General features: G+C 39.0%; 1 protein-coding gene across 1 annotated transcript; it reads left to right on the forward strand.

Annotated features, from left to right (window-relative positions):
- Nucleotides 1-1176: 1176 nt before the first annotated feature.
- On the forward strand, nucleotides 1177-10885 carry LOC111580479 (probable E3 SUMO-protein ligase RNF212). Its single transcript, XM_023288236.2, has 12 exons — nucleotides 1177-1468; nucleotides 2212-2273; nucleotides 2424-2498; nucleotides 2695-2751; nucleotides 3000-3058; nucleotides 3161-3220; nucleotides 4096-4160; nucleotides 7520-7580; nucleotides 8665-8707; nucleotides 8890-8941; nucleotides 9731-9800; nucleotides 10468-10885. Exons 1-12 carry the CDS (start codon nucleotides 1360-1362, stop codon nucleotides 10595-10597), a joined length of 843 nt encoding a protein of 280 aa, XP_023144004.1. The 5' UTR covers nucleotides 1177-1359; the 3' UTR covers nucleotides 10598-10885.
- Nucleotides 10886-11571: the final 686 nt, after the last annotated feature.

Consider the following 11571-nt stretch of genomic DNA (forward strand, 5'->3'; position numbering starts at 1 on the left):
ATCAAGAAATAAAGGTTTCTAAGACAGTGTGAAGAAGAGTGCATAATGTCAATGGGCAGCATCAAAAATACAAACAAAACCTGGCTTGCTGTTTGCAAAACTGCCAGATGATACTTTGCTAAAGAACACAAAAAGAAGCCTAATGAATACTAGGAGTACATTCTATAGACAGATGAGACGAAGGTGAATCTGTTCAGTTTAGATGGGGTCCAGTATGTTTGGCATTAACCTGGTCACAACCCTCACAGTGAATGCATGCTCCTGACAGTGAAGAACCGAGGTGGCACTTGGATGGTACAGGAGTCTGTGTGAGTGCAAAATGCTGGGGAAATGACATTTAGAGATAGCACTGATATAACAAAATACTGTCTGACAAGAGGCCTGCCAGTTTGCGGAAGCTTGGCAGAAGAGAAATATTCCATCACGGTAACAATCCAAAACACACTGTCAAAATCACATTAGTTTGCAAAGAAGGAAAAAGTCAAAACTATGACCTGGCAGAACATGCCACCTGACTTGAATCCAACAGCACACCCTTGAATTATGTTATATAATTTTTAAAAAGAGCAACACAAGCCCTCCAGGAAAGAACACTAGAAAAAAAATAAAGGTGAACACAAGAAGTATTGAAAAAAATAATACTCACTTTTGTTGCACTGAGTTCTTAAGGTGGAGTCTGTATTACTAACATGGTAACTGTTGGTGTGAATTTTACTTTGGAGGAAATATCCCATTGCAATTATTGCAAGGTGTTACAATTTTGAATAATTTGACATTCAAGTGGCATTACAAAGCTTCTACTGTATACTGTAATGCGTCTAAGAAACACTCTGGAACAGATAACCATGTTTAGCTTGTGTTGGGTGTTAGCAACTGAAAAAAACTGCAGTTGTTAAAGGCTAATAATTTGGAGCAGGTAATCATAACTTGACTGATAGTTTTAGCAACACTTCTAATCATTAACTAAGCGGCAGCCAAGAGGTAAAGTTAAATTTATGATTCGTAATTAGGCCATATGTAAAGAGAGCGGTTCACATCACTACTGCATCAACTCAAAACTCGTTTCGCACTGTTGCTTTCAAGCTAAGCTAAATTAGCATGTAGCTTCACCGGCAGCGCGCTAACACAGGTAAGAGAGCTAATTAACGTTACCTGACTGGATGACGGGGTTCTTCCTTTTATAAAAAAAGTAACCCAAACATAAAAGAGGTCCACGACATGTTTTGAAACACCGAATGTGAATGACAGCTGCAATGCCGCTTGGCTGAATGTGTTAACTCAACACATGTAGGAACGGCGTTAGCAAAGTAAGTTAGCTGGCTAACTTCAAGCTAATCTTATGCTCTTGCAGGTCTTCAAATGCCTTCCTGGGTCTGCTGCAATTCCTGCTTTTTCCCCCCCGGTGCTGACCGCAAAGTGGCGGTCACCTCTTGTGGCCATATCATCTGTAGTGTCTGTTATCAGAAAGGTAGATAAACGCTGCTTGTCACAAACAGTAAAAACAATCGTTGTTAGCAATATTTGGATTGAAGCACCTTCACCATACCTACGGCCCAGGCAGGTGAAAGCGTGATTAGACAGGGACATCTGTTGGGCTTAAAGTGATATTGCAGTGCTGATTCTTCAGTTTTAAACCATCTTTACAGACAGCAGGCTTTTGCCACACGTTTTCCATACGTGAGCCTTCTCAATAGACACAAAAGAGTCCCCAACGTAGTGAAAATTTCCATAGGGAGTTCAATTTCAGGCTGTATTAGCTGTCAGACTGGGTTAGCCATTGTTATATTACAGAGAACTGAAATCCAGTTGTGCTCTGACACTGTGTGCTTCTTGATATATACTCAAATGAAAAAAAGAGTGAAATTACACCATTCAACACTGGATATGGTGTCCACAGAAGTACTCCTAGAGGTCTTTTCATCTCACTTTGGGAACCACTGATCATATTCATAAGCCACAGGCGTGTTTCTGATGAGTCTCATCTCAATCACAGTCCCTTTAACTGGCTCAGGCTCCCAGGGTTAGACCCAGACAATAAATTAGTTTTGGTTCTCAGGCAAAAGCACTCAGAGCAATCCTTTTTTTTTTTGTCATTTCATGCAAAGAATTCAGATTCAACATGTATCCTATTCAGTATGAACCTGTCAATTTCATGCATTATATTCTTGATTTTGTCATTTTGGCAGCGTATAATTGCAATCTTTCCTTCAGGCAAGCAAGGCAAGTGTTTAATATGCAGCGCCCAATGCCAAGTATCACCACTCTCTGACAAAGTAAGTACCCTTCTTCTCATTATATACCATCCTCAGGGGGTTGTGGGCTGGCTGCATGAGATAATATCACACTTTATTATGTTATAAATAGAGCAATGTAGTTTTAAAAGCCTGCTGCCATTACAGTCATGTGAAATGTCTGTGTTTCAGAGCAGCTCTGAAGTGAAGGCCCTGTTCTCTGACATCAAGGTTGTGACAGCCAAGCACTTAGTGGAAATCAGCAAAGTTTGGTCAATTTCTTGCTTCACATAGTATTAAAAACTCTCCAATTAGCAGTTCTTTTATCAGCCACCGCCTCTTAACAGCAATCAGCCTGTTCAAGCAGGTTTGCTCAGAAAGTTGTTTTGTAGACGTGCATATGTAACGCATGTATTGCTCTGCAGACTTTACATATGTAGCACTGTTTCTTCCCTTTAATCAGGTCATAGTGTTCCAGGCAAGGCATCAGAAGAGACTGTTGACTCACTACCAGGAAAGGGTGAGGTGCATTTATTTTGATCCTTTTTTTGGTGTGCATTTTTTTTCTGTATTTGCAGGGTAAATGCCATAGCAAAATACATAATCCTATTTGTTAAACATGTCTGGCTATGACCATTAACGCGTCGACCATGCTAAATCTATGATTACATTAGTTCCTGGCCCACTATCAGCTTTCTAAAACAGATATAAATGCTACTGATAATATAGTCACACCCAACGTACCACTGACCATTTTTTTATTTACAGAATGAGAAGCTAGAGGGGATATTAGTCAAAATGAAGCAAGAAATGCAACAAATGACAAAGTGAGTTAAATGATATCTTAGCAATGTATTTTCAGACATATTTCAAAAGTGCAGTTCATGAAAAGTTTGGATGTTTTTTTATGTATTTTGTCCTATTTAAAGGAAGCTGAACGAACAGAGTGCCTACATTGCAAAGCTGGAAAACTCTCTTCAGCATCAGAGGTACAGCACTGACTAGATATTTCCTATAATAAATTGAATAATATTCTAGGGTGCAGCCGGTCTTTCAGTCTTTTCACAAACTAATATATCTTGTGAAATCTGTTGGTATTTTCCCATTTTTTTAGCTAACCAATATTTGGCTAATGTTTAATTTTATTTTCCCATTATGATAATATTTTAAAGATAGTTTCAACATCCTTTATTCACACAGGATTTAGACATGAAATATCAGCTGTCATACTGTATTGTCATGCATCAATGATCGTGAATCTTGTGAAATTAAAGAGTAAAAAGAGTCTAAATAGAGTTATAAGAAGGCAGTTAAACCTGTTATGATTTCAAATTAAATGCTAGTGTGTTCCTTTTTGGGGTTTGGCAGTGTTTTAGCATATAAAGACATTTACAACCAGCTGGCTGTTATGCTTCACCACTCACTCACTAGGTGTCACTCCTGGCACATCTACGCCTAGACTGTTATATAATCGAACAGAACTGAATAAGCTTTTAGGGAAGATTTTTTTTTTTTTTTTTTTTAAAGAAGACCAGAAAAATCACCCTCAAGATGTTGTGAAATAAAAGTTGTTTGAAAAGGATTGTTTATAATTATCTAAATAATGATTTCAACAAATATTACAGAATCTATTAAGGCAACTTTCATGGAGCTCGACATAAGTCACTAATCATAGTATAAGCAAAATATTTTATCCAATTTCTCATAAAAATATATTTGTCTGGACTTGTCCTGTATTCATCTTGAAGGGAGAGGGGTTGTAACCCACTCTCTCATTGAATGATTTACACGACGACGATGTTGCTATGAATACTATCCCCTTTGTTGAAACTGATGAACCTTTATTCTCTCTGTTCTCACTCAGTGCCAAAGCTTCATCTGTGCCCCAGATCAGCCACAGTTCCCATTCTGCTCGTGGACATAAGTCAGGTGAACAATCTCATAATTTTAAGACAGAGTTGTATGGGTATTGGTCTGTGTGGCACCTGACCATTATCTGAAATATCTAAAGTTCCTCTTCACGTTAAAGGATTTTATCATATTAATGTTGTACCATGCAACAAATATACACTTATATGCATTATCTGCAGCGTACTGATAATGCTAAGAATATTGACACTATAGAATAAAAATATATTCCATTGTACCATTGTCTTACTGCTGTTGGTAGTGAAAGTCAAAGATGATGCAACATCAATGGGTACATTTACAGAAACTAAAATGGTGGTAGGAGCAGACAACAAATGTAAATATGCTCTAATTTTGCATTGTTTTTTTCAACTCCTTTCAAACACTGTAACAGAAGAAAACGGTCAAATCAGAAACATAAATCCTAAAAAGTATCTTGCTGGATGGCTTAACATCATAGACCAGACTTTTGCTGTTCTGACTTCAAGTACTTGACAAAATGTTTTTCATCAGCACTTAATACTGAGAGCAATTAAGACTAGTAAATGCTTGTTCCACAAAAAAGGTAAAGTTAGCAACATCCTGCAGAAAGGCTACAAACTCTTTAGACCAGGGGTGCTCAATACGTCGATCGCGATCTACCAGTCGATCGCAAAGGTAGAATTGGCAGATCGCATGGCATTAAAAAAATAGACGTATATAGACGTCTATTTTTTTTTTTTTTTTTTTTTTTTTTGCGACCGGCTAGACTGTAGTCTATAATCCAGCCCGTCTTTTGATTGACATACAGGGCAGCCAGTCAGATGACAACTGAATTTTTCCGACCTTTAGGTCACCGCACATGCGCAAACAACGGCGCTAAGTGCAGCAGAACAAGCTAGTAAGCGAGTTACCTCCAATTTTAAGCCCTCGCTTTTTTCTTTTAAATTAAAGAAAGCTTATGACCATCAAAAATGAGTGGGGTTGCTGGACCAAGTAAGAAGACAAAAACGTACCACTTTCATACGGAATGGGAAGTGGACTTTTTTTTTCACAATGTCATTTTCTAAGTGCGTTTGCCTCATCTGCCAGTCTACCATCGCAATACCAAAGAAGGGAAATGTGGAGCGGCATTTTCAGACTGTTCATGGAAAATACGACACCGACTTCCCACCGAAAAGCGAACTGAGAAAGAGAAAAGTGAATGAACTAAAATCCCAGTTGTCCGGACAGCAGTCATTTTTCACACAACATACTTCAAAATAGAAAGCTGCCACCGAAGCATCGTTCAGGGTGAGTCACATCATCGTTAATAACAAGAAGTCCTTCCAAGACGGAGAGATGGTAAAAGAGGCATTCGTTGAAGCAGCTGACTTATTGTTCCGAGACTTTAAAAATAAGGCAGAAATATTATCTTCAATCAAAGCTCTGCAGTTGTCAAGAAGTACAGTTACACGGCGCTGTGAAGCCATGGCTGAGGATGTAACCCAGCAAATGTGGAAGGACGTCGGAGATTGTGAGTGTTTCTCACTGCAGTTGGACGAATCTACTGACGTGAGTGACACAGCCCAGATGTGCATTTTCATTCGTATGGTGTTTAGTGATATCACTGCAAAAGAGGAGCTATTAACAGTACTTCCCATGAAAGAACACACACGAGGAGAGGACATATTTCAGTCGTTTAAAAACTTTATTGAGAAAACTCAGCTCCCAGTACACAAATTGGTGTCTATCACCACGGATGGAGCACCCGCAATGGTTGGCCACGTTAATGGATTTATTGCCAAGTGCAAGCAGGACGATGCTTTCCCAGACTTCTTCAATTACCATTGCATAATCCACCAACAAGCGTTATGTGCTAAAATGCTTATCATGAAAGAAATCATGGATGTGGCAACGAAGATCGCCTGTTCTATTCGAGCCAGATCTCTTCAAAGACGGTTATTCCGTGCACATCTGGAGAAGGCTGACTGCGACTACTCTGAGTTGTTGCTACATACTGATGTGAGATGGCTTAGTCGATGGAAATTCCTGCAAAGATTTCGAGAGCTCTGTGCGGAGATTAAGGAGTTTTTCTGTGTAGCTGGACATGCAGAATACAAGCAACTAAATGACGGTCAGTGGCTGTTAGACTTGGCATTTTTAGCCGATCTGACAAACATGTTGAATGACCTTAATCTAGAGCTGCAAGGAAAAGACAAAACAGTGATCAATATGATCAGCTTAGTTAATGCTTTCAAACGAAAGATGCAACATCTCTCCTCAAAGCTGCAGCGCCATGATTTGTCAAATTTTCAGAACCTGGCCTCAGAGCTGGAGACGCAAGGGAAGGCCTGTGTGCAACTTGACAGTGCACGCTACACGGAGCAGATTGACAATTGTCTGTCAGAGTTTGACAAAGGCTTTCAAGACTTTTCTTTGCTGGAGCCAGTTGCTACATTCATGTGCTATCCTTTTCGGGAAGATGCTGAGGTTGATTCACTCGCATCAAAAATTGCAACACTGTTTGACCTGAACTCTTCTGGAGTGGAAGATGAGATTTTGACTCTTCAAGCCGACATTGAGCTGAAGTCAAGAGCTCATGGACAGTTCTGGAACTTACTCACAGACTTAAAGTACCCCAATATGAGGAAATGTGTTACCTCCTTGACGGCATTGTTCGGCTCCACTTATTTATGTGAGTCAGCCTTTTCCCACATGAAGATCATTAAGTCCAAGTACCGTTCCACTATGACTGATGAACATTTGGAAGTGTGCTTGAGGCTGGCTGTCAGCAGCTACTGTCCGGACTATGCATCCCTGGCTGATTCAGTTCAGTGCAAGTCATCAAAGTCAAGTAATTACAAAAAATGTTCATAGTTAATTATGTTGTGTTGTGCAATATTGGCTCATGCGGTTATGCAAGGTACATCAACATACACTGTACACATAAAGAATCCTCAATATATTTGAAAATAAATACATGTTTTGCATTTTTGTAGTGGGTAGAATAGATCATTGTGACTTTAAGATAAAGATAAGATAAAGTTCTTTATTTCTCCCCACTCCAGGGGAAATTTACATTGTTACAGCAGTTTTATTTACAATATATACAAGGGTGGCAAAATTTTTAACAGAAAAAATAAAAATAAAAATAAAGTTTAAAAGTGCAAAGATGTGCAGTGCAAGAATGTCTGTGCAAATTTTATGGTTTGGGGTGGTAATGATATAGTCCAGACTTTAGTCATTTTATAAGTAGCTCGCATGCTGAAAAAGTGTGAGCACCCCTGCTTTAGACCATCCAACCAGTCCAACGCAGTGTTTCTCGGAACATGCAGACATCTACTTCAGAATTACTAATGTCTCTATTACTAATAGTATTTAATATTTTCAATGCATTTCTGCTTCTTGTCTGCCTTTAGTCCTACAGATCCCATATAACTCCCCCATCTCCCTGTCACGACACTCCTCAGCCACTAATATGTGAGTATTTTTCATTTCGATTTTTGTCTTTCACTTCACACTATTTAGCTTCTCTTTCTTGGTTCATCTTTGGTTTGTGCTGTCTTCACCCCATCTCCTGCTCTGTTTTTTTACTCTTTGCCCTTCATTACCTCTCACTATACCTCAGACACAGAGGGAGAATGTAGGAGGTATTTCGCAGTGCAAACAAGTTATATCCTGGCTTCAGCACTGATGTCTTATGTTAGGTTTAGCTGCTGTGTAGCTTTGCCCTGTGGCTATCTACACACACACTCACACCTGAATAAGCCAATCTTTGCTTAGGTTTAGTCAGGAATCCCTATTGGGTTTCCGAGACACCGCCGACATAGGATTAATTTGGTGCCTGAATTTAATAGTGCAAATGTTGTTTTATCTACTGAGATTTTAGCTAGGTCTACAGAGTGAAAGCAGTATAGGTGATGGATGGTGGATGTGACCCCATTTACTGCTGGGTCAATTCAGTTTTGATTTAAAAAGGACAATGAACCAGCAGTTTATTTACTGATACAAGCATTGCAAAGCTGCTGTGTTGCGACGGTGTTACTGTATTAGAAATTTGGTCTCACTATATTTGATATTTATTTGCTCTATCTAAAAGTCTTACAGTGCTAGAAAATTTCATTTTTAGTAAGCCTAAAATTTTGGACAATTTATGTTTTCCATTTGAACAAAACCCTATTATAAAATCTTTAATCTTGTTAAACCAGTGAATGAATAAAACAATTTAACTGTTTGGTTGTGTAGCTCAACTGGCATTAAGGATATTCCTGAATTATTTGTGATAATATTTCTATATTAATAATAGCTACCTTATGCCAGCATAACAAATCCTCACTTGTTCACTAGTGTTCCATTTTTAGCGTAAATTGGAACACTTTTCTGCAGTGTCTGCACATTCACCTTAAAAGGACATGTAAGGGTTTTACAAAGTGGATATCTTACTTTGAAAACAATAAATGTTGCTTTTACACAGACATTTGGCTTGTTGTTTAAAAAATGTGGCGGCAATGTTCGGCCAACTGAACCCAACAAAACTAATGAAGTGTGGTTTCCTGTCTGGCAGCTCTGAAAACATGGAGGTGGATGAAAGGAGTCTGTTCAGGAAAGTAAGTGCCATTATTTCACCTTCAGTCTTCAATCTTTGTTATGAATGAGTTCTGTCAAGATTATACAGCATCTTGACATTTACTTTATGACTTTAGCACATGAGGAATGAAAGTGTTGAGCGTACAAGCTAATAAAACATGATGATTTGTGCCATTTTCTCTGTGTATCACTGTCTTTTCAGCCTAACTCTGTCCCCAGGCTGTCATTTATCAATCCTCAAGATGGACGAATGGGTATGTGCTTTGCTCTGCCTGCCATAGAACTATATATCAATGCAAAGACTATTAACAATTCAGACACCAGCCCTTGCTCAGAGTGTATGTAAACAAGCACTGCAGGTTTCGGAAGATCCAACATATTGAGGATATAAAACAATTAAATCTCTTTTCGCAAATTTTAGGCTTAAGAGCCCAACAGTTGACCACCTGCAATCACTGAACCGGTGCAGATGTTGTCTTCTGTTTTGATTAGGGTTAAGCTTCTCAGTCTCTAAAAGGATTTGACCTATGTTGCGGTGAACAAAAGAGGAGACGGTCATATTACTGCTATTACCGTAGGATTATATAGCTACTTACTACATCTATGTGAGAGTTTAGTTAAGTAAATATTTTATGGAAGGAAATCATAATATTTAAACAGCAGTAGATGGATTGTACTATCTGAAATGCTTTTCAGCTGATGTGATTGATATTGCAAGATAGCGATCACATGTACCATTTATTATAGAGCTAACTGCAGCAGAGCCCTAGGAGGTTTGCCTTGTTTGGTAGCAACCTCTGTGCAAGTTTGTGTGAAGTGAAAGCTGTGAGATGCTAATTATACTGGCAGATGACTCACCCATTTATCTTGTCCTCCTGGAGGGCTTTCCAAATGAAACATTCGGTAAGCTCGTGGTGGAAGGAGAGACATCTAAGCTTATAATGACCCAGGAATATGTCATGCATTTTTAAAATCATTGTAAGCTATTTTATGTGTATGATCTGACATAAGATAACCGTGGATTCATGTGGTGTTTTGTTTAGGAAGCATCCCTCACAGATCGTCCAACCAAAGCACATCGACCAAGCACTCAGCGCGCTCAGCCACAGTCAGGTGACAAACCTGATTCCTTATATGCATCATAATAACATTATGCCGGCTATTTTTAAACACATTCTAGCTTTACTCATTTTAGCTCCGCATTCACAATGTGAGCAACTTCTCTGATCATGAGCTGAACCAGATCCTGTGCAGTTATTTGTGTTGTCCTAGACTATTACATTTTTTACTTTTGATGTGCTTTTCCTGTATTTGTTTGCTTTTTGTATATCAATTCAGTCTTTCGTGTCTGAAAAAAAAACAACTGACAAGCTAGCTTGATATAGCTTATTCCACTGTACAATATACATAATCAATATAAATGTCCAAAAACAATGATAAACAAAGCTAATTGTTGCCACATTGTTGCACTAGGTGACATTTTAATGAGAATGGGCTCCAAATCCAGTGCTAGAAATAGATCTCAGTAATATGACTTTTATTCATGTAAAAGTTAAGAACTATGCATACAGTAGCTGTTCAGCAGAAATTAGTTTTGTCATTTCAGTTTTTTTTTTAGACAAACCTTTCGAGAACTGACTGCAATTAAATTCTTGTAGATTTTTGCATCAATTGCAGACGTGCCTTAATGTTCTAGAAGCATATCCGGTTGTTCTCATTTGTCAATCATGCTGCTCACTGTAAAAATAGGGTAACATTCCTCCTCTATTCTTTCTCTCAGTCGTTTTCAAGGAGCACCTTTGACCCCTGACATGTCATTGAGCCAGAGTTCTGGATGGAAGTCTCCCATCTTCACTCTTCCATCCGCCTTCAGACACTCCATGTCCTCCCTGGGCCGCACTCCTCCTTAACAAACACACACACACTCATACACTGTCATGAAGTCTAGAGGAAATGCACCTGGCCTCTGACGCCTATATTGAGGTATTTATGTTCCTCACAGCTCCAAATGAGTCACCAGTGAGGTTGTGCGTTGGTTTTAAACGCCCTCGATTCACAGGTAAAATTAAATGTGTTCAGCTGGACCTCAAGCCGAGATGTATTGTCATGTATGTTAATGACTGAAGGCAGATGTCGAGTTATTATACTGCATTTTTTTTCAGTCGACCAATCGATTAAACTAATGACATAAGCCTTGTTGTTATAGAATGAAATAGAATCCTTATGGCCTCCAATGATTTCTGGCTCAGGCTGACCTGCCACTATACTACAGTTGTCCTTTTGAATTCTGGTATGCTCATTTCTGTGTTGGTATGTAGTCAAAGGTCAAGTTATTCATAAAAATTACTTTCAGTAATCCAACAGAGAAACCTGCAGGCGTCAACCCACAAAGCTTTGCAAGCATTTAGCCCAAGGCACAATCTGACGTGATGTTCGGTATGCTGCTCCAGCACCTGTTCAATTTACAAAGATAAACTGGGATTATGGTGTTTACGAAAGCATACCTAATTTTCCTGGATTTTGCAGTGACATTAATTCAGCCTTTTTGCTGCAAAATTGATCCTCGGCAGTAGTTTTCACTGCTGGACCTAACTTCAGCAACATGACTTGGGACTTCACCCTCAAATATGTTACAAAACAGCTGCAAGTAAAGGTGAAGAAAAGTGTAGCTATATAGAAACACGATATCACCTGAAGTCATCGCAGAAAGGAAAAGCTCATGCGGTGAAGCGGGTGGCTGCGACGCCTGATGTGTTCAGACAGGTTGATTCTTTCTATGTAGACCTGCGTTTTGACTTCTATTGTCCCTGCTTGTCAGGGTGGTGAATAGTGACTATTCAAGAGGGCTCAGGTGTGACTGTGTGTGAGTGTGTGTGTTCTGGGC

This window comes from Amphiprion ocellaris, chromosome 13 (genome assembly GCF_022539595.1).
Source record: "Amphiprion ocellaris isolate individual 3 ecotype Okinawa chromosome 13, ASM2253959v1, whole genome shotgun sequence".
Lineage (NCBI taxonomy): Eukaryota > Metazoa > Chordata > Actinopteri > Pomacentridae > Amphiprion > Amphiprion ocellaris.